The sequence below is a fragment of the Spathaspora passalidarum genome (assembly GCF_000223485.1).
Source record: "Spathaspora passalidarum NRRL Y-27907 unplaced genomic scaffold SPAPAscaffold_5, whole genome shotgun sequence".
Lineage (NCBI taxonomy): Eukaryota > Fungi > Ascomycota > Pichiomycetes > Serinales > Debaryomycetaceae > Spathaspora > Spathaspora passalidarum.
This window is the reverse complement of record NW_006767429.1, coordinates 806,154-829,861: the sequence shown is the minus strand read 5'-3', so window position 1 is coordinate 829,861 and position 23,708 is coordinate 806,154. Positions and strand designations below refer to the sequence as shown.

Below are 23,708 nucleotides of genomic sequence, written 5' to 3'. Positions count from 1 at the left end.
ATACCTAATTGTAACTATACATTGCAGCGTATCCATAATGCAGGTCAATAGGGCGAATTAATAAATTTATGACAAGAGAGCCATTTCGATAGTTTAGGGTTATCAAAAAGACTTAAACTTTGTACTCTCTGTAAATTAGAAGCGAAGGTTATTTCTTATTGAGAGTATTATCGCATAGTATCAACATGACAGATCATAAAAGAGTGAACGCGTAACTTGTAGATTCTCCATAACCCTGTGGTTGGTCCATAACCCTGTGGTTGGTCCATAACCTATGAATAAATCACTCTCCACTCAAATTTGAGAAGTAGTACATAGGCACAATATTGTAGAAGAGTAGAAGTTCAAGCTTATATATAGAGAAGTGCCATGGTGCTCTAACACACTTTGATTTATCTGATTTCGGTTGTAACTGTGGTAACCCGACCACGGACATTATTGAGGTAATTTTTTTCTGTTATTGTTGTGGCAAGTCAAACCCGGAGAATGAGATAAGGTGACAATATATAAGCAAGAAATGAGCAGCAATTTACCACACCCCTGAAAACTCATTATTTTGAAACATCAACACTAATACTTTCCATCGTCTTGACGCCGTAACTAGGAACCATACGGAGAAAAACAACATTGATCCCAAGAACAAGCCCACAATCATTGTCGAGATAGATAGTCGGATGATACTATAGACGATATCTAGGCCAGCCAACAAGATCGAGAGAGTCACAATCATATAATTCACGACTATCACATCGGAGTATTGGTTGTTCATTATTGACGGGGAGGTTACATTAAAATACTCGTCAAATCCATTTGTGAACGGTGGTTGAAACGAATCAGGATTTATAATTAGTAGTAACGGAAACCGCTCGAAGATATTGGCTACTAAATCATTTCGGATATTCCTTCCTATTATCGTGCAGAGATCCCACTTAGCTCATTGAAAATATTCTATTGTACCAGCCGACTGATTTTTTGTGTGACTCAAATTTCCTCATCTATAAATTTGATTTCTTTTTATTTTTTTAAACTACTTTTAGATGCTGCAAAATATGAAACGAAAGCAGGAGGAAGAAGGACTCTCACACAAGTTCCGCAAGACCAACCACGAGTTGTCGCTTTTAAACATACCTGATGATGTTTTAAACTTGATTTTATCCCATCTTAGCCTAACTGACGTTATTCATTTGTCTTGTTTAGATCGAGCATACAGATCATGTTTCTCCAGCCGAATATTCACTCAAGTGAAAGCACCATGGAGTAAACTAATAGAAGCTATGGACTCTAAAGAAAACTTTATCATCAAACACAAGAATATCATCCGTCAGTTGCGTATTATCGACAGTTATTCCTATGGAGAATGGCAAATTGATTTTTTCACCGATTTATTAATCAACATACCTAATTTAAAGAGACTTCTTATAAACTCCAAAAACTCATCCAACTGGATTAAATATAGAGGAAGTGATAATATCGAACAATTATCGCTTTATTTTGAAGAAGATAGCTTCAACCTAATAAAATTTTCCTTACCAAACGCAAAGCAGGGTAATTTTAATTCCAGTCCACGCATATTCCGGCTTGATCATGTTGCAAATTTTAAAATGTTGACTAAGCTTTCACTCACAGATTATCATTTCAACTGGGAAGTAGAGAGTGTGAAACCGGTGCTTATGATTCACGATATCTCCCTTCACAATTGTAGCTGGGAATACCCGTTTAAACTATCACAGTTTAATTATAACGACAATATCAAGAAGTTGAAATTGACTTATTCCAATCAGAATCCATTCCTTCTTTCGGAAAGGTTTAATACATTCTTGAATGATGATTATCATGAAGATTTCAAAAGTTTAGAAGAGCTTGCAATTGATATAACATTTGATTTTCGTAAGCAAGCGTGGTCCAAGTTTCTCTCAAACAGATTAATTTTGCGATTTTATAACCGCAAAGATTTTCCTAATTTGCGACAATTAACATTACACGGGTGGTACTTTGCGCTACAAAATTTCAAAGAAACAATCAAGAATATCTCATGCTCAGACAGTGATTTATACTTGCTCGACCTAAAAGTGTTTGATTCAGTAAATGATTGTAATTTAATTCCGGAAATAAAACAAGAATGGAAACAACTTTGTGTATGGAAAAAACTCAAGCTTGAAGTTTTATAGATTTGTACGGAAAAAAGTAATGACATACAAACATAATTTCTCTTTTTGTATTTGACTATGATTATTCAATTGGGATATGTTTTGTTCATGGCTGTTCTATGCTTGGCCAATACTGAGACATACCTAATCCGAACACCCTATTATTTCGATATTGTATCTCATCCTAGGGCTATCGAGAATAGGTTTAATTTCCATCGCGAAATTGTCGAGATCAATCAAACACATTCACTTATTGAAGACTACCCCATACAAACAATTGATACTTTCAATGTTGTCGACATATCTAATGTACTCAATCTCGATTACAACTCGAAAGTCAAACCCAAAAAGACTTTGCTTGTCAGAATTAACAACTATGGAGATTCACTTTTCCAGCCTGATGATCTATTAAATATAAAATTATGCTGGCCCGCTACTACACCCTATGACTTTTGGATTTCACATACATACCTTCATCTGAATGAACTATTATCCACTGAAAACGACAACTTCGATTTATATCTAAAGATAGATTATCAATTTATTGGAGAAACGTATGATCCAGAGAAGTACCTACACGATAACGACAATTTACAGTTTCAGCTATACATCAACAAGCTACCAAATAATTGGCTACCTATACCACTCGAATTATATACTTACTTGCTATACTTGATCGACTTGGTCATACTAACAGTGTGGCATGTACTTCCATATACACCCCAAGTTATAACCTTTGGCTTAAGATCACGTGATAAATAGACCGACCTGGTTTTTGCTATTCCAGATTGTTTTTTTTTATTGTAGTCCCACCCCTTTCTTTGTAGTGACATTTTTTTATATGTGATCATTTATTTTTGCGAGTCAGACAGAAACGTTCCCTCCCCTTTTTATATATCACCTGTATCATTAATTAGCACAGCACAATTAATATGTCATTAAGTGAAGATGATCCATTGGGACCACCCAAGAATACTCAGAACTTGGATTTATCCAAGCTAACACCACAAGAGTTAAAAATATACAAAATGTATGGGAAATTACCTACAAAGCAACAAATTTTATCAGGTCGATTCCAAGATAAGAAATACTTTGATAGTGGAGACTACGCCATGCAGAAGCAATTGGGCGGCGGTTTCAGAAGTGGTATGCCTGGTGGTATGCCCATGAGACACCCCAATGCTGAACGAATGAGGGAGATGTCAGTGAGGAATTCCATTAGTTCAACCAATGCCCAGATATTTGCCAACGGGAAGTCGGGACTTTTGAATGATGCTACTCCTGATAAAGCAGAGGAAGAGTCAGATGCTTCTACCGAGAAGAAGTAAATGTGTGTATTTAGTAATGCATACCATGATGAAATTGGAGATGTGCCACATCTCAAGGATACACAGCACTACAGATTTTGTGAAACCGGTTAAGAATATTAGGCAATTGCCTTTGCCTGGTTACTATATATATAGATGATGCTTTGTGTTTCCAACAGGTATTAATTTCTCTTTGTTTAGTTCAATTTAATATAATTATAATGGGATTTCACTGTAATCAAATTGGGGTAAAAAAAAAAATAAAGTTGAAGTTGGGCAATAGATATTGCAGACAGCCAATGCACAACATCACCAATGAACAGTTTAACAATTGTATAACAGCCTTTAATGAGGTACTCGTAGAAAATTTAATTTTTGATAAAGAGTACACTCTCACTATCAAGAACAATTACATTAAGAAGGTGAATTTTGACAAGTCCTACTTGTTTACAAGCATTGAGATGTCAAAGAAGATCGATTCTGAGGTCATACGAATTGACTTTACAGTTTCATATCATGACTTCTACCAGGTGCCTATACTTAACATTAGGCCGTATAAGGATGGTAGCTTTACAGCTTTGAATGGAATAGGTTTGCAAATTGCACCCACGGTAATTACTGCCCTAACTACACACCACATTCTACAAAAAACCTGGATTGAAGTTCATGCATGCGAGACATTAGAGGCATTACAAACACTACCAGAAATATATGGAACCACAGTCGATTCTGTGCTAGAATATCTATGTTGTTGGTTTGGATTCTATGGTCTTCCAGCCATCTTTCCAAACATCAGATTTAGACCGCACTTATATATGTGATCCCTCTTACAATGACACACCTTAGACTCTGTCAACACTGTTTATATCAATGTATATATTAAAAAAAAATAATTTACAATATAAAGACTTTCATGAATAAATATGCAATTGCGGTTAAGCAGAAGTACCAACTTTTTCATCAGTAAAGATACGACAAGGGTATCTTTCAGGATACATACCATGCACAGGTTCAGCCAAAATCTTCCATTTGAACTTATTTAAAGATGGGGCAACAATTGGTTCACCGTTCTTACCCAAAATTTCACCCTTGACAACACTCAGTGGAACTGAAGCTAAGGTAGTTGACAAACTGACTTCAGCAGCTGGGTCAATGAAGGTTGATAATTCTTGGGTACCTTTATCACCGATGGAAATTCTTGGGTTGGAAGAAGAACCTAATTGTAACAAACCAGACACTTTAGTTTGGTTGAATCCAACTACTTGAGGATAGTTTCTTCTGAAATCTCTGTTGTAATATTGGTTTCCCTTGATGTCAGCAGCAGGAACAGTTCCTGGGTCTTGATAGTTATTGGCTTCGTCAATTCTGGCCCCTGGTGGTATTTGTCTGAAATGAGCTACAAGGGGGTTACCAGTAGATCTGTTTGGTACCAACACAAAGATTTTTCTGATTATTTCCCAAATCCCACGGGATTGGGTGGTATATTTCTTCCATACTGGGACTGGACCTCCGGACATCGTCTGTTCACTACTGTTAAATGGTTAAAGTCTGTCTGTATTGGTTGAGTTGATTTTTTTTTTCGCTGTGTTTTGTATGGATATGAAAAAAAGAGCCAATCAATTTCAATTTACTAGTAATCGAATTATATGCAGGAAACACTACTGGTATATGATTTTACTACTGGTAAAGGGCTACATTTACATAGTGCAACATCACAATTAAATGTTTTAATCTCTAAATAAAATACGTATCTTCATTCAGTTGTTCGATTGAACACTTTTTTTTTGATCGAGGGATACCTCTTTACCAATGCAGTTTCTATATTGTAATATAATCTTTTGGTAGATTAGAACAATCCTCTTCCAATCTTACCAAAGATGATAATTCCACAAAAGAAGAAACTGGCAATCCATAACCAAAGAGCAATACTATCCTCGGAATTGGCCCCATAAAGCACCACAAATGCAAAGTTCTCAACGAAAATCCCTGCACAAGCGACAAAGGATCCCAAGAGTGAAGCCAAAAACCCAGAAAGAGTTCCATCCAACAATAACCACAACCCGGGGTTCAACAACGACCAAAGAATGGAAACTTGCAAAAACGAAGACCACTCAATTTTACGAATGGCATAACTAATACCTAAAAAGGTGATGCATGATCTAATCAAGTCATTAAACAAGTTGGAATACGTAGTTGAATAGGTTGGGTATGGGTTTGATGACAAAACTCGTCTTGTGAAATACGTAGGCAAAATACGATCCATGATTGGATGTAATAATCCCATTCCAGCACCTTGAATAGTAAGGGCCAACAATTGGTCCAATACCTTCCCTACATCACTATCTATTGGGATATAGGTGCTTATTCTAAATTTTGACAAAAACCCGCTGACAAATATGTTGGAGATGGTGACGGGGATATTTGCCAATTTATTATCACTAAAATGTTTATAATTGATATGTTTGGTTATTTCATTGTACAAAAATGCCGAGCCTGATAAAATCAAGAGTTTTACAACCAACGGTAATTTAATCAAGTTTTGTGGAGCAATCGTAGGTACGGTTGGTTTCTTCTTTTGGTTCTCTTGGGCTCGAGTTACAATTTCCATATCTTTCTCTTCAGTTTCTTTGCTGACGCTAAAATCGTCGTTGTCGTAAAGTCCAAACAACGAAGGCTTAGTGAGGTTGAGTACTGAGTCTGAATGTTGGAGTCGCGCGGAGGAATCACCACCTGATTCCGAGGTTGTAGTGGCTGACATTGACGGAGTCGCGTTTAAAATGGCTGATTTTCTTAAATTGCTCATGATGAAGTTTCCTACTTTGTTATCTGTTTTATAGCAACGAGACCAGCGGGGTAGGACTAAATGTGTATATCAAATTTCAGGTAAAAACAGCAAGAAGAATAAATAACAAAAAAACGAGAGAGTGGGAAAGAAACTGATGGTGCGTTTTCATCTTTTTTTTTTTGACTGTCGCTTTTTTTTTTTCTGTTTTGCCTCGCACTTTTTTGTCACAAGTTTGAATCCTGATTTAGGAAATACCAGATTTCTGGTTCCATTTTGCCGGAAAGTTCGGTATCACCGGATTGATGGGATGGTATTCTTATCGGAATCGAAGACTCGTGGTGTAAGGACTGATGGAAATCCAATGAGTCAAAATTTAGGGAATTTTGTGGGGTTAGTCAAGGGGCGTAGATTTCTGTATCAGACACTTTGTCTACTGTACAAAATATAATATTTTTTTTCGTATTTTTCATGTGATTTTCTGATTTAGTTGAAGGAGTATACATTGACGTGTGCCCATATTTGTTCTTGTTCCATTGTTTAAGCTACAATGGGGGGTCATTTGATCAATTGTAGAAATTAGCTGATCAATTGACATGCTATTTAGAAAAATTTTGCATATTCAGACCATTGCTAATGGCGCATGCAATTGCTTATACGAGCAAGAAACATTCCAGCTCGTTTAGTTGCGACATTAATCTACGCAACGAAATAAATGCAAAAGTAAACAAAGCTAAGAATTAGACAAATTGCTGTCAACATTCCATCAAAGATGATGCACGTTTAAGCTCGTAGATGAAACAAAGTACGTACTGGTTGGGCGTCTTATCCCCTCGTTTACAGCATTTCAGTAAGGGAAAACAGATGTTCGTGATAGACATTGGATCTCCCAACTACATGTCTAAGACACAGATCTTGGTACATCCCTCATCGTTTAGCTATCATACAAAGAGTCATTTCCTTCAGTCAAAAATGAGCCGCACGATCTACTTCGATTTGTTTTGATGCTTTTGCAACAGACAAAAAAATAAACTCCATCATTCAACCTTACACACTCCAAACAAACAAACAAACAAACAAACAAACAAACAAACAAACAACAACACCAATTGCACCACATGTCGTCAAATATATTTGAGACCGGTGAGGGTAGTAGTGTAGTTAATAGTGCCAATAAGGTAGCACCGAGTGACGAATACGACGAAGCTGATGACAAGCTTGATCGACTTCTCAATGAGATTCAAATTGAACAGTCTGATGAGGATGATGGGAATATCTTCTTGGACACATCCGATGATGAGCAGGAAGATGATTTTGTGTTTGGGGAAGAGGATGAGGAGGACGATTATGACGAGAATTATAATTTCAAAGACGCATTGAAAAGTGCTAGTAACTTCCGGGTGCGGAACCGGAGAGAGAAGTTGAACAAGGCGTCCAAGTCGTACTATAAGCGAAAGATGATGCGAGCTGATAATAGGGAACTAGATCCTGAAGTCAGGCTGAACCTTTCCCAGGCCAATGAGGCGTTTGTGCGGAATGATTTCCAAGTGGCCCAACTGTTGTATACCGAAGTTATTAAAAAGGATCCTAGGAATTTCAGTGCGTACAAGACATTGGGGGAAATTTTCAAACAACAAGGTAAACTCAATGAATGTTGTAATTACTGGTTATTAGCTGCGAATATTCACCCTTGGGATACCGAATTCTGGGGAAATGTGGCAGAATTATCCGCAGATTTGGGATATACCGACCAAGCTGTATACTGTTATACTCGGGCAATCACGCAAGATGTGGTAAAGAGTGCACCATATATCCTAGAAAGAGCAATTCTCTATAAAGAAAGAAGACAGTATGGTAAAGCCTTGGAAGGATTACAAAAAGTCAGACAGTTGTACCCAGCCGATTCCAACATTCTTAAACATTTAGCAGGGGTATATGTCGACCAAAAGAGATTAAACGATGCGATCAACTTATATGTGAAAGTATTGGACAGCAATATACACCCAGATCCGGATAATGAACAAATCTATCCAAAGTTCGGATGGGCTGAACTCAACATTTTGCTTGAATTGCATATCCAACATCATTCATGGAAGACCGGGTTGAATATCTTGAAACTTACAGCAAGATGGATTCAGAATCGTCAGAATGAAACGTGGTGGAACGATCCCCCTGAGAATGATGCCGAATTTGATATGAAACGAAGAATGGAAGCTATTGAGAAATTGCCCGATGAAGTGGAGAGAGCAGAAGCGAGAACCAAGTCGTACGATTTACCAATTGATATCCGATTCAAGCTTGGACATTTAAGATTGGGTCTTGGCATGAAAGAAGAAGCCATTCATCATTTTGATTTCTTATTGGAAGACGAAGAAGATATTGCCGATTTGTATTTTGATGCAGGTAAAGTTTTAGAGGAACACGGGTATCATGAAGAAGCATTAACTTTCTTAACACGTGCCACACTCAATGACGAATTTAATGAAAATCCCGAGTTGATTAATTTGCTAGGGAAATGTTTCTTTGAGGTGGGTGATTATACCCAGGCCAAACAAGCGTATGAGACTCTTTTGCATAATGAACCCGAGAACTTGGATTTCAAATTGGCATTAGCAGAGACGTTGTATCATTTGGGTGATGAAGCCGGTGCTGAGTCTTTGATTGAAGAAGTACAAGAAACAAATTATAGATTGAAAGAAGGAGGGGAAATAGCTGCTGAACCAGAAAAAACCAGCACCGATAAGTCATTAATCAGAAATGTACGCAAGATTCGTGCAAAAACTGCCAAGCTATCTGAAGAAGAAAAAGCTGAGATTGAACTCGAAGCTACGAGAAAGGTGCTTGAGAAGTTTGGTCGTATGGAAAGATTAGAAGAGTCCATAAACAATGGAGATAAATTCGCCATTGCTGCATGGTTGCAATTAGCTGCACCCTTGATTGAAATGTTCCGAAAAGTACGAGCGTTCTTTCCTCGAGACAAGAATAAGACGTTTGAAGGTATTTATTCGTATCGTCGTAAGAAAGATATGAATATTGATCAAAAGTTAGCTCGTGCACTTGATTTATTAGAAGGGATGGACCAGGATGAAGAAGACACGAGAACGAACCTAATTTCGAAAACAGAATATCGTGGGTTGAATTATGACCAATGGTTTTATGTATTTGTTCAACATGCTATACTTTGTGCCAAGTTTGAAATGAATGATGATTATGCAAATGAGCTTGTGGATATTGCCAGCTCGGTAAGTGTGTTTGTTCAAGACAAGAAGAAAGAGGCGTTCCTTCGAATGTTGAAATTGGTGTTTTCCATCAGGAATCAGGATGTTAATTCGATAACCCATTATGTTCGGTTCTTCTTGGTGGGAAATCAATTCTCGCCATACATTTGTAAATTTTTCCTTTGTTGTTTCGCCACGGGGGTTCATTCCTGGGAAACATTAACCAACTACAATCATCAGAAATTCTGGTTGCGTCAATTAAAAGCATACGATGCATCGGCCATGAAGAAGAAGATCACGGGTATGGCCAACGTCATGGCGGACATTAAAGATGTGAAACTTCCCGAAAACCATCCTGATTTGCTATACTTGTATGCAAACTTGTTAGGAGGCAGTAGAAGTTATTTGTCTTCCGTTGTCTACTTAAACCGTGCTTACCGCTCATGTAATAGAGACCCTATGATATGTTTAGTATTAGGATTGAACCATGTTCATAGATCCATGCAGAGATTGACCACAAACAGACATTTGCAGTTACTACAAGGAATAAGTTATATCCTTGAATATCGCGAGCTACGTCTGGTGAATGCTACCAAATATGAAATGCAAGAAATTGAGTATAATTTAGGGAGATTATTTCATATGTTGGGGTTGACCACTTTGGCTGTGAGACATTATGAGAAGGTATTGGGTATGAAGGAGGAGTTTGCTGATGATCCTGATTATGATTTGCTGTTCGAGGCGGCATATAATTTACAGTTGATTTATAACATCAACGGGAATTCCCAGTTGGCTAGAAAGTTAACCGAAGAGTATTTAACTGTATAGTTTAACAAATTTGTACTATTTAACACTATTGTTATACAATTTGTATCGATGGTCTGCGAAATTAATACCATAAAAAAAAAAGTTACTGGTAAAAAATTATTAAAATTCATACTTGTAGAAGACAACCATGGTTAGAGTTAAACAACGTTACATTCTCTTTGAGATATTGTATCCACCCGCATACGACCCTAAACACAGTGATGAAGACTTTACCAACTTTTCCCTGTCAGAACGTAACGCGTTACTTTCCCTTCATCAAACCTCATCCCTGGACATCAATCAAAAATCCATCACCAATGCCATCAGGAAAAGTCTCCAGATACACTATGGAGATTTTGGCGGGGGTAGTGCCGGTATGTTAATGACAGTAAAGTACTTCTCCAACAAGACATCAACGGGGATAGTTCGGTGTGGGCGAGGCCACTTTGAGTTGATTGTAGGTGCATTGGCACTAATTACCCGTATTGAAGGGTACGATGTTATAATTAGATGTACGCATGTTAGTGGGACTATAAAGAAGTGCGAGGAGTATTCTATACAGAAATCTAAACAATTGATGCATTTGATGAGTCAGAACGGGAGCGATTTGACTAGTTGGATGTCGGATGTGAATCACATGGATATAAATGAGGATGACGAAGACAGTTAAGCTTGACAATATTGTAAGAATTCCAATTGGAGTTTGTCAAAGAATAGTTGCATAATGTTTGTTCCGTCGAGTTCGTACTCGTCGAATTCAGGGATATACCCGACAACCACAGTGAGTTCGTTGTTTGGTGTTGTTGTCATATTAAGAAGGAAATTGTATACTACTCCTGAATTCAGACAAAAGTACATTTTCTCGAGCTTACACTCAGAATTTGAGTTTTCAACTTTGCCCAAGTTTGAAATAGTCAAGGTGAACCTACCTCCGATTTTACCGATTTTCCTTTTAAAGAACTCCCAACAGTTCATGTGATTATACATTCCAACAAGTTTGAACGAGACTTTTGACTTGATGTTTTCCACCATCTTTTGATGGAAGTATTTCATTGAGGAGGTTGCGTCTTTGACCGGTGGGAGAATAACCTGATCTCCGCAGATCATGGTACCATATCTAAAGTTCTTAATATCCTCGGAATAATATCTTCTTCCGTTAACAGCAATCAACGAACTGGTTGAAAATTCCAAGCTAGGGTCAACAGCTTTAAACACAGTTTCTTCTAATGTTTTCAAGAATAAGACATTGAAATAGGAAGTTAATGTAATACCTTGTGATCTACAGAACTTTGTTATTTTCACGACTTGATCAGGAGTAAAGTTGAGAAATTTGAACTTAGTCTCTAGATTCCTTTCCACTGGTTTTTTGGTGTGAAAGAGTGGTTGAATACCAAGGTTTGGTGTGAATTTCGTCTTTCTCGTGAAAATACTTGTTATCCAATTGGTAAATTTCGCCAAGAATGGCACATACTTTTCCAAATAGTGTCTAATAATCTTGAAATAAGAAGGAATATACAAATCAGTAATAATTTCCGCAGCCGGCATAATCGTCTTTGGTAAATACTCGAAATCTCTTTGATACAGGAAAATCTCTTCGATGAACTTCTCTTCTGCATTTGCTAATTCCTGGGTTAGATCTTTATGGAATTGAACCACGGCCAAACCATCATAATTCGAATGATCAACGTAAATACACAACAATTGATCCCCCAGACTCTCGTGAAACACGATGATTCTCCATAGCGGTAACTGTGTATCCATGGGAACCATATTTCTGTTTACTTCTTCGGCAATTTCTTCATTGTAGGTATTTATATTCCGGAATGTAACCACGTCAGAAAACTTAATACTATCTAACACACGAACTTCGTAGTTCTTCCCACGAGTGAGTGATCCATGAACATCTTCGGTTCGAAAGTAATTATGAGTCAACCAACTGTTCTTCTTGATCAAGCTATGCAATGCATTAGACAATAATTCCTTATTCACCTGTTTGCTATACTTGGCCGTGATGCTGAAATTGGATGAATATCCCTCGGTGCACCGACAAATATAGTATCTTTCGTTAAACTCTGGTTTTCGAATGTGCTGTGGTTGAACCATGTTGGTGTGCTGGTGAAAATTAGGAAAGTGATAGGAGTCTTGATAGCTTAAATAACAATAGTGAAAAATCGCAGAAATCGGATCGACCCGAATGAGTCACCCGCTAGTGGAGTGGGTCATCCTCAAGAACAATGCAAATGGAGCAAAGAAAATAGATCCAATAGAGGAAAACTAGGTTATATGAATAGTTGGTAGTTGTTTGGATATTTAGCAGTAGATTTTATTTCTATCTGAATTTTCTTATCTTGAAGTCATATGATTTTGAGTATCAGTAGCAATCTCTTTGATATGGTCAGATATTATCAGATTTGAGTAAACGGTACACTGTCCCCGATCTCCTAACAAATGACTGCTACCAAAAACAAATGTCGTACGATATTGCAATAACTTCTATTAGTATCGATGAACATTTAATGTAAACATTGCCTGGGTGTTTTACATCCTCGTCCCTGTAAGAGCATAATTTTCCTCGACCTAAAATTTTTCAAATTGCATATTCATTTTGAAAACACCTTCAAATTCAATCCAAAAATGGTTATCACTTTCTTCTCTTTCTTCATACCACTACCATCATGACAGTTGATTATTCGTTATATTTGGTGACAGACTCCACCATGATCCCCGAGTCATCCACATTCTTAAGACAAGTGGAATTGGCTATAGCTAACGGAGCAACCATAGTTCAGTTACGTGAAAAGAAGTTATCCACATTAGATTTTATCACTCGAGCCCAGCAAGTGCACGCCTTGACTAAGGCAAAAGGCATCCCTTTGATCATCAATGACCGTGTTGATGTCGCGCTTGCCATTGATGCCGAGGGTGTCCATGTTGGCCAAGACGATATGCCAGCCGAACTTGTCCGGAGGTTAATCGGGGAAAACAAAATATTGGGTGTTACATGCTCGGTTCCGGAAGAGGTGGAAGCAGTTACTGCCAGTGGGATTGCGGATTATGTTGGATTAGGTACTGTTTACGCAACAAATACCAAGAAGGACGTTACTGATCCAGAAGGTACTGGCCCTATTGGTATTCGTAAGATGCTCCAAGTGCTAGGTAGATATAACCAACTGCACGAGAAGAAGATCAATAGTGTTGCAATTGGTGGGATTAATCATACCAATGCAGATAAAGTGATGTATGAATGTGCTGTTGACGGAGAGAGAATTGACGGTGTCGCCGTAGTGTCTTGTATTATGGCCAGTGAAAATGCTGGAAAAGCCACCAGCGATTTATTAAAGATCATCGAGACTACACCAAATTGGGCTTCTCGTAGTTGTATCCAAGAGGCAGATATCGGTAAGTTTGTTGCTCAAACGCATCCGTTAGTGCATCATATCACCAACAACGTTGTCAAGAATTTCAGTGCTAATGTTACGTTGGCCCTTGGAGCATCGCCAATAATGTCTGAATTAGCAGCAGAATTCCACGAATTTGCCTCGGATATTCCTATGATTGCGTTAGTATTGAATTTGGGTACACCCACCCCAGAGCTTATGTCTGTATTTAAAACTGCTATTCAAGTATACAACAAGTATGCAAAGCATATTGTGTTTGATCCAGTGGCTTGTGGTGCTACCCAGGCTAGATTACAAGCAAGCAAAAAGTTGTTGAATAGCGGTCATGTTTCGGTTATCAAGGGAAATCTTGGTGAAATTCAGGGTATTTGGAAGTTGACTAGTACCTACAGCGAATCCTCCAATAGTGGTTCACTCATGAGAGGCGTAGACTCGATTGCTAAATTAACCGAGGAAAAGATCATACAAATTGGTAAAGAAGTTTCTAAAGATTTCAAGACAGTTGTAGTAATTACTGGTAAGGTCAACTATATTATTGACGGAGATAAGTATACTAAATCCGAAGGAGGAAGTGAATTAATGGGTTTAGTTACTGGCTCAGGATGTTCGTTAGGAAGTACAATTGCTGCATTTTTAGCCACTGGAGCAGATGTCTACTTGAGTGCTGTGGATGCAGTAAACCTTTATAACGAAGCAGGTAGACGTGCCGCTGGTTATTCTTCCACTCCTGGATCATTTATGATTTCCTTTGTAGATGAATTGTATAAACTTACACACTAAACTTTTTTTTTTTTTGCCTCCAAATAAACGCGAACCGCATATCACATTTGTCATCAGCTGTAAATTGATAATCTCTAGTAAGTATGGTACAGAAAGGTAGAGGTAGTTACGACAACGCGGTCAAGAGACCACCTAAACCGTCTCCAGTATCGAATATCGCCAAAATCGGAAGTCTAAATCGGTATCCCGACAAGGAATACGCCAATTCTATACTTCACGATGTTGCGAAAGCAGTGGCGCCGATAATACACGAAAACAATTTCAAAGTAGGCACACTATGCGAGATGTTTCCCAATAATCCTAACTTGTTAGGACTTAATGTTAACCGCGGCCAGAAGATCTTATTGAGACTACGGTATCATTCTAATGATCGGCTGTTTCTTCCTGTTGGGGATATCATCGAGACGTTTTTGCATGAATTAACCCATAATTTGTATGGAGCTCACGATAAGAAATTTTATGATTTTTTGGATGGGTTGAAAAGAAGGTATGATCTGATAAAGTATGGCGGTGCTGCATCGGGTTATCGATGTGAAGAAGAAAAGCTCGGGTCGAAGTTTTCAGTTACACCTAATTTGGTGTCGGTGCGAGAAAAGAGAATAAAAGAGTTAAGCAAGCCAAAGTACAAAGCAGAGGTGAGAGTACTAGGACTGGGCACCACAACTGTGAATACCATTCCTTCGAAAGTACGGAAACCCGAGACTGAGCAAAAGACAATGAGACAGTTGATTCTCGAAGCTGCTGAACGAAGACAACGTGATTCTAAATGGTGTCATAGTGAGAATGCCGAGAAGGAAGATGTTCCTGATGATAATGATCTTGATGTTATTGAAATTCATGAAGATGACGAACCTGTCGAACCAAAGAAGATTACAGATGTTGTTGATTTAACCGAGGAGGATGACGAGCACTCTGTTGAACAGGAAATTATAGTTATTGACGGATAAAACTAATTAGAAATGACCCAGAAAGAGTAAATACAATACAATAATGACCGTATCTTTCATTACTTCCCTCTATAGGCCAATTTGATCAAACGCGTTTGATCAATTTTTGGTAGCGCGCAAAATGTTCTGAAAGAAATAGAAGCGAAAAGTTTATGCTGTTGCCAGGTGTTCCTTATACTCAACACATACAATTGATAATGAATCTGAAATGGTTCACCCTATTAACTTGTATTTCCCTTTTATCTTGTGTATTAGGTGATATAAATACAACAAACAGGGTATCAGTCCGCTTGGAAGCACTGTGGAACTCAACCAATTTCCTCATCAATTTAATTGAATCAGTATCTGGATATGATGAATCATTATACTTTCCTACTATTGAAACGATATTTGGATTGACTGAAGAAGAAAATGATTTTGAATTATATGATGTTACTGAGCAGGAGGTCTATACCAGGGTTATTGAAAAAGTTGGCTTGTCTGCTGAATCAGCTAGCTTTGTCAACTTCAATTTAGTTAATAAGATCTACACTCCTAGAATCGCGTCCCATTATGAATATTACACGAATAAGGTATTAACGCAATTTGAAAAGAGATTGAATGTGGAGTGTGCACGCGATTCTTTTGGCAACGAGGTTGAAAGAGACAGTCATGGAAAACTTCAGACTTGGTTGCTTTACAATAACAAGTTTTACTGTTCAGCAAGTGATTTGTTTGCATTGCAGACTGATTCCACTGAGGTAGACGATGTGCTACAATTCGATCGTGTGATTGGTGATAATACAAAAGCACCATTGTTGATCCTCTACGGCAATCCAGCAAGTCCAACAACTAAAGAATTCTTTGTTCCTTTATACCATGATGCTAAAGCAGGAAAGATAAGATTTTTATGGAGGTATACCCCCCCTCTGGGCAATCAACTAGGTGAATCTCTTCTGGGATATGGTGTTGAGTTAAGTCTCAAGAATAAGGATTATCACAAAGATGGCAAGAAGGTCAGTGCTCTTGATTTAACCAAGGATTTCAAGAAGGTCAACGAATCAAAAGAATTATTACCTGTTCCAGAAAACAAGCTCGATCAAATTGGATTAAAGTTCACATCATTTGTCTTGTCAAACACCAAAGACAAATATGAACTTTTAAGAACCATGTTGAATAACTTTCCCAAGTTTCTTTCTCATGTGGCTAATATTCCTAAATTGATGAACTATGAACAAGTGAAAGCAAATGTTTTTGCTAATGAAGATCTTGGAATTTCTCAAGAATCATATGGGTTCTATATTAACGGATCTCCAATCCATCCATTGGAGTTAGATATTTTGAGCCTAAGTGCAAAACTACAAACTGAATTGAAAATTGTAAAGGATTTAATTAAGTTGGGATTCTCCACGATTCAGTCGAAACTATTAATCACAAAATTTGCATTGTTGTCCGCAGTGAAACAAACCCAGTTCAGGACAGGAAATACATTAATGGGCAACAACGAGAATCGATTTCGCGTATTTGAAAACGCATTTTCAAAACGTACCAAAGGAGGAGTTGTTTTCTTTAATGATATTGAAAAAGACGTGACTTATGACAATTACTCCACTGATCGTCAAGACACATACTTGGGGCCTAGTTCATTCAGACTTAAACCAAATCAGATTCCACCACTCAAGGAAAACATTCATGATTTAATCTTCGCGTTGAATTTCGCCAACAAGAATCAATTGAAAGTTTTTTTTACATTATCAAAGGTTATCTTGGATACAGGTATTCCTCAACAAGTTGGTCTCATACCCTTGATTGGAGATGATCCTATGGATAAGACCATAGCTGACGCATTCTACTTTCTTGTCCAACAAGCTAGTTCTAAAGAAGCCCTTGCATTTTTGTACAAATATCTCGAATCAAAGAACGAAGATGACGTCAACGAGATTCTTAAACTCATCCCCAAGTCACAGAAGTTGGAATTCGATTATAGTACCGTATTAAACAAATTCTCAATTGATACGCCTTCGGTCATTTTCAACGGGGTGATTAACGAACTCTCTTCTTCGAATTGGCAAATCACAATGGGTAAACAGTTATCTCAGGACATCAACTTGATCAAGTCTAGATTACGTGAAGGTGTGAGCATGTCGTTAAAGGAGTTGATATACTCCAATGCAAAGACAGAGAGGAATTTAAGGATTGTCCCACTCGAACCAAGTGAGATTTTATATAAGCCTATTGACAGAGAGATCCAAGATAAATCAGTGGTTTTTAGAAGTATGGATAAGTCAGATGATGTCGGGTATACTTTTTGGTTATTTTCTAGTTTCAATGAACAAAGAATGGTTGATCAGTTGGTATCTTTGTTAGAGATTGTGAAGAAAAGACTGGAGGATTTACAAGTTCGTGTTGTTAATACGGGTACGACATTTACCTTGTTGGAGAAGTTAAGCAAGAAGTATAAATTGAATATGTTGACCAATTCACAGATTAATGAGGTAATTGAAGAGCTCAAGCAAGTTGAAATTCCAAGAGAGGTGAGTTTGAATACTGCTTTTGTTAAGTTCTTGGAAAAGAAGCAAATTCCTGTTAACCATTCGTTTATGTTACTCAATTCAAGGTATTTCCGATTGGACAATCCATTTACTGCTGCGGAGTTGGAGCAAATTGTCATATTTGAACATTCTCAAAGATTAAAGCTATTCAATGACATTCTTGAGACATATCCAGATAAATATGATAAGAAAAGATTAGTTGATTTCAATATTGGTCTTGATCCACTGGATTGGTTTGATTTGGTTTGTTCGATAGTCACTAAATCATTCCATGTTGATGAAAAGTTGTTTGTTGTTGACGTCAATAGATTTGATTTTGGTACATTAGACATGTCTAACTCGATAGATATTGGAGAGAAAGAGTCGCCAGTGGATGTGTTGCTTATTGTAGATCCTGTTCTGGAATATTCCCAAAAAATGGTGTCTATACTTGAAAGTATCCGAGACTTTCCCTTTGTTTCAATTAGAATCTTACTCCAGCCAAAAGTAAATTCTGAGTTCCATATTGGTAGATTTTATCAAGGTGTTTATCCTGCTTCTACTCCACAATTTGATGGTCATGGAAACTGGATTAGTAGATATGGTGCTGAAAATGAGCTGTTGCCTAGTGATGAAACTTTGAGTATTGGTTTGGATGTGCCTAATAGATGGCATACAACTACCAAATCAGTATCCAACAATATTGACATTAGCAATGTCAAAGTCACAGAAGACTTTGGTGTCAAGTTTGAATTGACGAGCATAGTTCATGAAGGATACGCTAGAGATATCCATACCGCAATGGCACCTCTGGGATTAGCTTTCAACTTGGATAAGGATAATGTGCATAGTGACACGTTGGTGATGTCCACGTTGAACTATTTTCAAATTAGAACAACTCCGGGAATTTGGAAATTGAGTTTATTTGATAAGGAGAAATTTGACCTCTTGTCTTGTTCAGAGAACAAGTTTGATGCAAATCAGGAAGCGTTACAGTTTGCTGAAATATTTGTGTTTAGTCTTAGAGGACTTACCCTCTATCCAAGAGTGACTACCAAAGATAAGTCGGTAAGCAAAGAGAAGTCGAAGAAACAAGCAGATATCAATATATTCTCAATTGCTGGGGGTGGGGAGTATGAACAATTGTTAGGAATAATGATGGCATCAGTTCGGAAACACAATACCAAACTGGTTAAATTCTGGTTATTGGACAATTACATGTCTCCTCAATTCAAAGCGTTATTACCGATTCTTGCCGACAAGTACAACTTGGAATATGAGTTAGTGACATACAAATGGCCCAATTGGTTACGAAAACAAAAGGAGAAACACAGAAGTATATGGGGATACAAGATCTTATTCTTGGATGTATTATTCCCACAGGATCTAGACAACGTGATATTTATTGATGCTGATCAAATATGTCGTACTGATTTAACTGAGTTGGTGAATCTCGATCTTGAAGGAGCACCATATGGATTCACACCCATGTGTGATTCCCGGAAGGAGATGGATGGGTTTAGGTTCTGGAAACAAGGGTATTGGTCAGAAGTATTGAAAGACGACTTGAAGTATCATATTAGTGCGTTGTTTGTGGTTGATTTGAAGAAATTTAGAGAAATCAATGCTGGTGATAGGTTACGATCTCATTATCAGAAACTATCATCTGATCCTAACTCGTTATCTAACTTGGATCAGGATTTACCAAACAACATGCAACGACTGATTAAGATTTTTAGTTTGCCTCAAGAATGGTTGTGGTGTGATACGTGGTGTTCTAATGACAGTTTAACTTCGGCGAAGATGATTGATCTTTGTAATAATCCACTTACAAAGGAGAACAAGTTTGATATTGCAAAGAGATTGATACCGGAGTGGAAGGACTACAATATTGAGATACAAAAGTTATATGAAGAGGTTGCAAATACAAGCGAGATAGTATATGAATCAGGTGACGACGGTATTCTGACTGGTCAGTATGTACAGGAAGACGACAACGACGACGACGACGATTCAGATTACCACGATGAGTTGTAATACTAGAGTATATAGATGTACTGTACATCCTGCATATAATTTAGTGACTCACAAAAATTTCACATGATAAGCCCAAAAAAAAATTTATTGGCCTGAACCGGACATTTTCCACGAGGGTTCAAAATTTCCTTTTGTGTTAAGATAATTATTACCATCGTTCGTATCGTATAGTTAAGACAGACATTTTTTTTTCTGTTGTTCTCGACAGTTATTTTTCACCTTCACCTACTGTTTCTTTTCTTATTAATAACTAGAGATCAACCATGAAGATTTCACAAAAGTTGCAACAGGCACACGCTGGGCCCAACCCACCACCAGCAACCTTCTCGTTTGAATTCTTTGTCCCCAAGACTTCTCAGGGGGTGCAAAACTTGTACGATCGTATGGACAGAATGTACGATTTAAATCCAATTTTCATTGACATCACTTGGAATGCTGGTGGGAGATCGTCCACTTTGACTAACGAAATGGTGTATACTGCGCAATCAACCCTTGGGTTAGAAACATGTATGCACTTGACATGTACCAATATGAAGGTTGAATTGATTGATGAAGCCTTGGACAAGGCTTTCAAATCTGGTTGTCAGAATATTTTGGCATTACGTGGTGATCCTCCTTTGGATGGATCGGAATCAACTGGCGATTTCAAGTATGCCAAGGATTTGATTAAGTATATCCGTAAGAAGTACGGAGATCATTTCAATATTGGTGTTGCTGGGTACCCTGAAGGTCATCCTGAAGAAGAATCGGAAATCAAGACTCTACACTACTTGAAGGAAAAGTGTGATGTTGGTGCTGATTTCATTGTCACACAAATGTTTTACGATGTTGACAACTTTATCGATTGGTGTAAGAAGATTCGTAAGATTGGTGTTGAAATTCCAATTATTCCTGGTATTATGCCAATCTCCACTTATGCTGCTTTTGTTAGACGTGCGAAATGGTCAGAAATTGCTATTCCACAACACTTTTTAGATGTCTTGGATCCAATTAAAGATGATGATTATTTAGTCAGAGAAAGAGGTACTGAGTTGGTTAGTGACATGTGTATCAAGTTACTTCATTCCGGTTATGTCAACCATTTACATTTCTACACCATGAACTTGGAAAAGGCTACCGTGATGATATTAGAAAAATTAAATCTTATCGAAGCTGTCAAGTCTCATGATGTTGTCGGAAGCACTGAATTGCCATGGAGAAAATCCTTACATCCAGGAAGATCTAAGGAATCTATTCGTCCTATTTTCTGGCAAAACAGAAAATACTCATATGTCACCAGAACCGCAACCTGGGATGAATTTCCTAATGGTAGATGGGGTGATTCTAGATCTCCAGCTTTTGGTGATATCGATTTGTGTGCTACCGAATTATTAAGACAATCTCCAAAGAGAGCGCTTGAATTATGGGGTACCCCCCAATCTTTGAAAGACATGAGTGATATTGTTGTATCTTATTTGCAAGGTGACTTGAAGGCATTACCTTGGTCAGATGGTCCAGTTGGAGACGATACCAAGATTATTGTTGATGATTTAATACATTTGAACAAAAAGGGTTTCTTCACCATGAACTCTCAACCTTCTTTAAATGCAATTAAATCTTCTGAAAAGGTTTTCGGTTGGGGCCCAAAGAATGGTTATGTTTATCAAAAACAATATTTGGAATTCTTCTGTCACAAGGATGTTATTGCCAAATTATTATACAAGATTGATTCTTTCAATACCAAGGAAGGAGATACCTCTTCTTCTGTGATTTCCTATTATGCAGTTGACAAGGATGGTCACTTGACCACCAACTGTAAGGATGACGATATCAACGCTGTTACCTGGGGTGTATTCCCTGGAGAAGAGATCCTTCAACCTACCATTGTGGAAAAGACCTCATTCTTGGCTTGGAAGGACGAAGTTTACAGATTATTCAGTGAATGGGGTAATGTCTTGGGAAGTAACTTGGCCGGAGCCGATCCTGAAAAGATTAAGGGTTTCCTTGACTTGATGAACACTCTTTCCAATGATTTTGTCTTGTGTAATTTGGTCAACAACGATTTCATCGATGACAACTCCACCATTTTCAAGTTGATTGAAGAATTGGATGTGAAGGACTTGGCTTAAGCCTCTACACTTTCGCTTACTTGTTTGCTTTTTTTTATTGTTATTATTATTATTTTGTTTAATTCACTAACGCAGGGAAATCTTTATGTGAACACTCAACATGTTCAAACTTTAGAAACGACTTCAACACTAAGTTTCTAATTTACTAACCCACCCTTTTAGAATGCGTGATCCAAATGTTTATGACAGATTTATGGTTTATGGTTACGGTTTTATTTTGCATTTACAGTTAGAGGAAAGTAGTTATTCTACTTTTCCCTTGGGTATTCATTTCAACAATTGCATATTTTTAGTCAAATCAAATTTTATTTTTATCTTTATACATGGTCTTTTAAAATGTTTTCTTGTGTATAGTGGCATCCTCAACGGTATGGTTTATAGTAATAGAAGTTTTAATCTATTTAACAAAAATTGTAATAAGTATTAAAAATAATTAAATTAAACACTAATTTAATATAAACTATATACTTATAAAATTAATTAAATTAAAAACATAATCGGTAATATCACCAACCATTTCGAACTCAATGAAGAAGCTTTTCCTTCATATTCACTGACATAAGTGGCTGGTGCGGGCATAGAATTAGTTGACGATATCGAAACAGGCGTTGGCATAGAAACGGACGCGGATATAGAAACGGATGTAGAAACGGATGTTGGCATAGTAGCTAGTGATGGTACAGAAACCAGTGCTGGCATAGAAGCAGGTGCTTCAACACTTTCTGGTGCTGCGTTAGTGGCAGGTGTTGGGATTTGAGCAGGAGCTGGTATAGTTGCTGGTGTTGCAATTGGAACGGGTGCCTGGGTTTGTACACTATTCGGTTGAGCACTAATTAAAGATGTGTACACGGTAGTTTGACCTTCAACGGTAGCTGTTGAGGTTGTAGCAGATGTATAAATAATAGTTTCACATTCAAATTCACATTGGGTGCTTGTAACAAGTGTTGTTGATGCCTTGGTAACGGTAGAAGCATAGCTGAGAGTAGTTACAGGGATTATTGGGTAAGTGGTTGAACCAGTACTTTCAATTATGAATTCAGTTTCAGGTGTTTCAACAGGTGGTACTGCAGGCTTCTCTGGTACAGTATTTATTGGTGGAGCTACAATTTCACTTGAGACGATTGTAACAACAGGTAAATAGGTGGTTTCTGATGGAGTTGATGGTTTAATAGATTCGGTTGTAGCGGCCCATCCTGGATTTATTCCTTCAGTAATGCTAGTAGCAGCAACAGAACTAGATTCTGTAGATGTAATTTGGTAGTATGTTTCAACCGATGTTGGAGGACAATAAGTAGTGTATACTGTAGTAAATTCATTGGCACTCTGGGTGATTATGTGGATTCCAGTAGTAACTGTAGTTTCTGAACAACTTTCAGTTTCACATGTTGTTACCGTAATAACAGTAGAAGATTCTGCTGTCTTGGTAGTATAATGCGTGATGACTGATTCATTCGATTTAGTAGGTGGTACAGTTGAATAAGTGGTGGTTGTAGCACTTGTGATTTCTTCTGTGGCAGGTGTTTCTTCAATTGCAGTAGTTGGTCCTTGTGGTTGTTCAACTGTGGTAATATATTCAACTGAATTAGTAGGTACTTCAACTACAGTAGATGGAGCCACAACAGGTATTTCTTCAATCGAACTGGTAGGTGCAACACTGGAAGAAACAA

The 23,708-nt window shown here is 37.6% G+C and overlaps 13 protein-coding genes across 13 annotated transcripts; 10 read left to right on the top strand and 3 right to left on the bottom strand. All coding sequences in view use genetic code 12, as the record gives it.

Moving 5' to 3' along the window:
- Window positions 1-1,049: 1,049 nt before the first annotated feature.
- Window positions 1,050-2,168, top strand: SPAPADRAFT_141177 (uncharacterized protein; the record flags this gene model as incomplete). The annotated part of the gene is made up of 1 exon (XM_007376239.1): window positions 1,050-2,168. The coding sequence occupies one exon, from the start codon at window positions 1,050-1,052 to the stop codon at window positions 2,166-2,168; it is 1,119 nt and encodes a 372-aa protein (XP_007376301.1).
- Window positions 2,169-2,225: 57 nt separating this feature from the next.
- On the top strand, window positions 2,226-2,909 carry SPAPADRAFT_140582 (uncharacterized protein; the record flags this gene model as incomplete). Its single annotated transcript, XM_007376238.1, has 1 exon — window positions 2,226-2,909. One exon carries the CDS (start codon window positions 2,226-2,228, stop codon window positions 2,907-2,909), a length of 684 nt encoding a protein of 227 aa, XP_007376300.1.
- Window positions 2,910-3,043: 134 nt separating this feature from the next.
- Window positions 3,044-3,678, top strand: SPAPADRAFT_62103 (phosphatase regulator; the record flags this gene model as incomplete). Its single annotated transcript, XM_007376237.1, has 1 exon — window positions 3,044-3,678. One exon carries the CDS (start codon window positions 3,080-3,082, stop codon window positions 3,473-3,475), a length of 396 nt encoding a protein of 131 aa, XP_007376299.1.
- Window positions 3,679-3,742: 64 nt separating this feature from the next.
- NUO2 (Nuo2p) lies at window positions 3,743-4,997 on the bottom strand (the record flags this gene model as incomplete). The annotated part of the gene is made up of 1 exon (XM_007376235.1): window positions 3,743-4,997. The coding sequence occupies one exon, from the start codon at window positions 4,969-4,971 to the stop codon at window positions 4,390-4,392; it is 582 nt and encodes a 193-aa protein (XP_007376297.1).
- Window positions 3,754-4,275, top strand: SPAPADRAFT_139973 (uncharacterized protein; the record flags this gene model as incomplete). Its single annotated transcript, XM_007376236.1, has 1 exon — window positions 3,754-4,275. One exon carries the CDS (start codon window positions 3,754-3,756, stop codon window positions 4,273-4,275), a length of 522 nt encoding a protein of 173 aa, XP_007376298.1.
- A 164-nt stretch (window positions 4,998-5,161) lies between the features above and the next one.
- On the bottom strand, window positions 5,162-6,357 carry SPAPADRAFT_62099 (uncharacterized protein; the record flags this gene model as incomplete). The annotated part of the gene is made up of 1 exon (XM_007376234.1): window positions 5,162-6,357. One exon carries the CDS (start codon window positions 6,255-6,257, stop codon window positions 5,301-5,303), a length of 957 nt encoding a protein of 318 aa, XP_007376296.1.
- Window positions 6,358-7,354: 997 nt separating this feature from the next.
- TFC4 (transcription factor TFIIIC subunit) lies at window positions 7,355-10,282 on the top strand (the record flags this gene model as incomplete). Its single annotated transcript, XM_007376233.1, has 1 exon — window positions 7,355-10,282. One exon carries the CDS (start codon window positions 7,355-7,357, stop codon window positions 10,280-10,282), a length of 2,928 nt encoding a protein of 975 aa, XP_007376295.1.
- Window positions 10,283-10,402: 120 nt separating this feature from the next.
- Window positions 10,403-12,570, bottom strand: SPAPADRAFT_62095 (alcohol O-acetyltransferase; the record flags this gene model as incomplete). Its single annotated transcript, XM_007376231.1, has 1 exon — window positions 10,403-12,570. The coding sequence occupies one exon, from the start codon at window positions 12,362-12,364 to the stop codon at window positions 10,928-10,930; it is 1,437 nt and encodes a 478-aa protein (XP_007376293.1).
- SPAPADRAFT_140191 (RNA-binding protein) lies at window positions 10,410-10,931 on the top strand (the record flags this gene model as incomplete). The annotated part of the gene is made up of 1 exon (XM_007376232.1): window positions 10,410-10,931. The coding sequence occupies one exon, from the start codon at window positions 10,410-10,412 to the stop codon at window positions 10,929-10,931; it is 522 nt and encodes a 173-aa protein (XP_007376294.1).
- Window positions 12,571-12,936: 366 nt separating the features above from the next.
- Window positions 12,937-14,439, top strand: THI6 (bifunctional hydroxyethylthiazole kinase/thiamine-phosphate diphosphorylase; the record flags this gene model as incomplete). The annotated part of the gene is made up of 1 exon (XM_007376230.1): window positions 12,937-14,439. The coding sequence occupies one exon, from the start codon at window positions 12,937-12,939 to the stop codon at window positions 14,437-14,439; it is 1,503 nt and encodes a 500-aa protein (XP_007376292.1).
- A 50-nt stretch (window positions 14,440-14,489) lies between these two features.
- Window positions 14,490-15,443, top strand: SPAPADRAFT_62093 (metalloendopeptidase; the record flags this gene model as incomplete). Its single annotated transcript, XM_007376229.1, has 1 exon — window positions 14,490-15,443. The coding sequence occupies one exon, from the start codon at window positions 14,523-14,525 to the stop codon at window positions 15,384-15,386; it is 864 nt and encodes a 287-aa protein (XP_007376291.1).
- Window positions 15,444-15,594: 151 nt separating this feature from the next.
- KRE5 (Kre5p) lies at window positions 15,595-20,137 on the top strand (the record flags this gene model as incomplete). The annotated part of the gene is made up of 2 exons (XM_007376228.1): window positions 15,595-15,614; window positions 15,664-20,137. The coding sequence occupies 2 exons, from the start codon at window positions 15,595-15,597 to the stop codon at window positions 19,931-19,933; spliced, it is 4,290 nt and encodes a 1,429-aa protein (XP_007376290.1).
- A 59-nt stretch (window positions 20,138-20,196) lies between these two features.
- On the top strand, window positions 20,197-22,041 carry MET13 (methylenetetrahydrofolate reductase (NAD(P)H); the record flags this gene model as incomplete). Its single annotated transcript, XM_007376227.1, has 1 exon — window positions 20,197-22,041. The coding sequence occupies one exon, from the start codon at window positions 20,197-20,199 to the stop codon at window positions 22,039-22,041; it is 1,845 nt and encodes a 614-aa protein (XP_007376289.1).
- Between the last annotated feature and the right edge of the window lie 1,667 nt (window positions 22,042-23,708).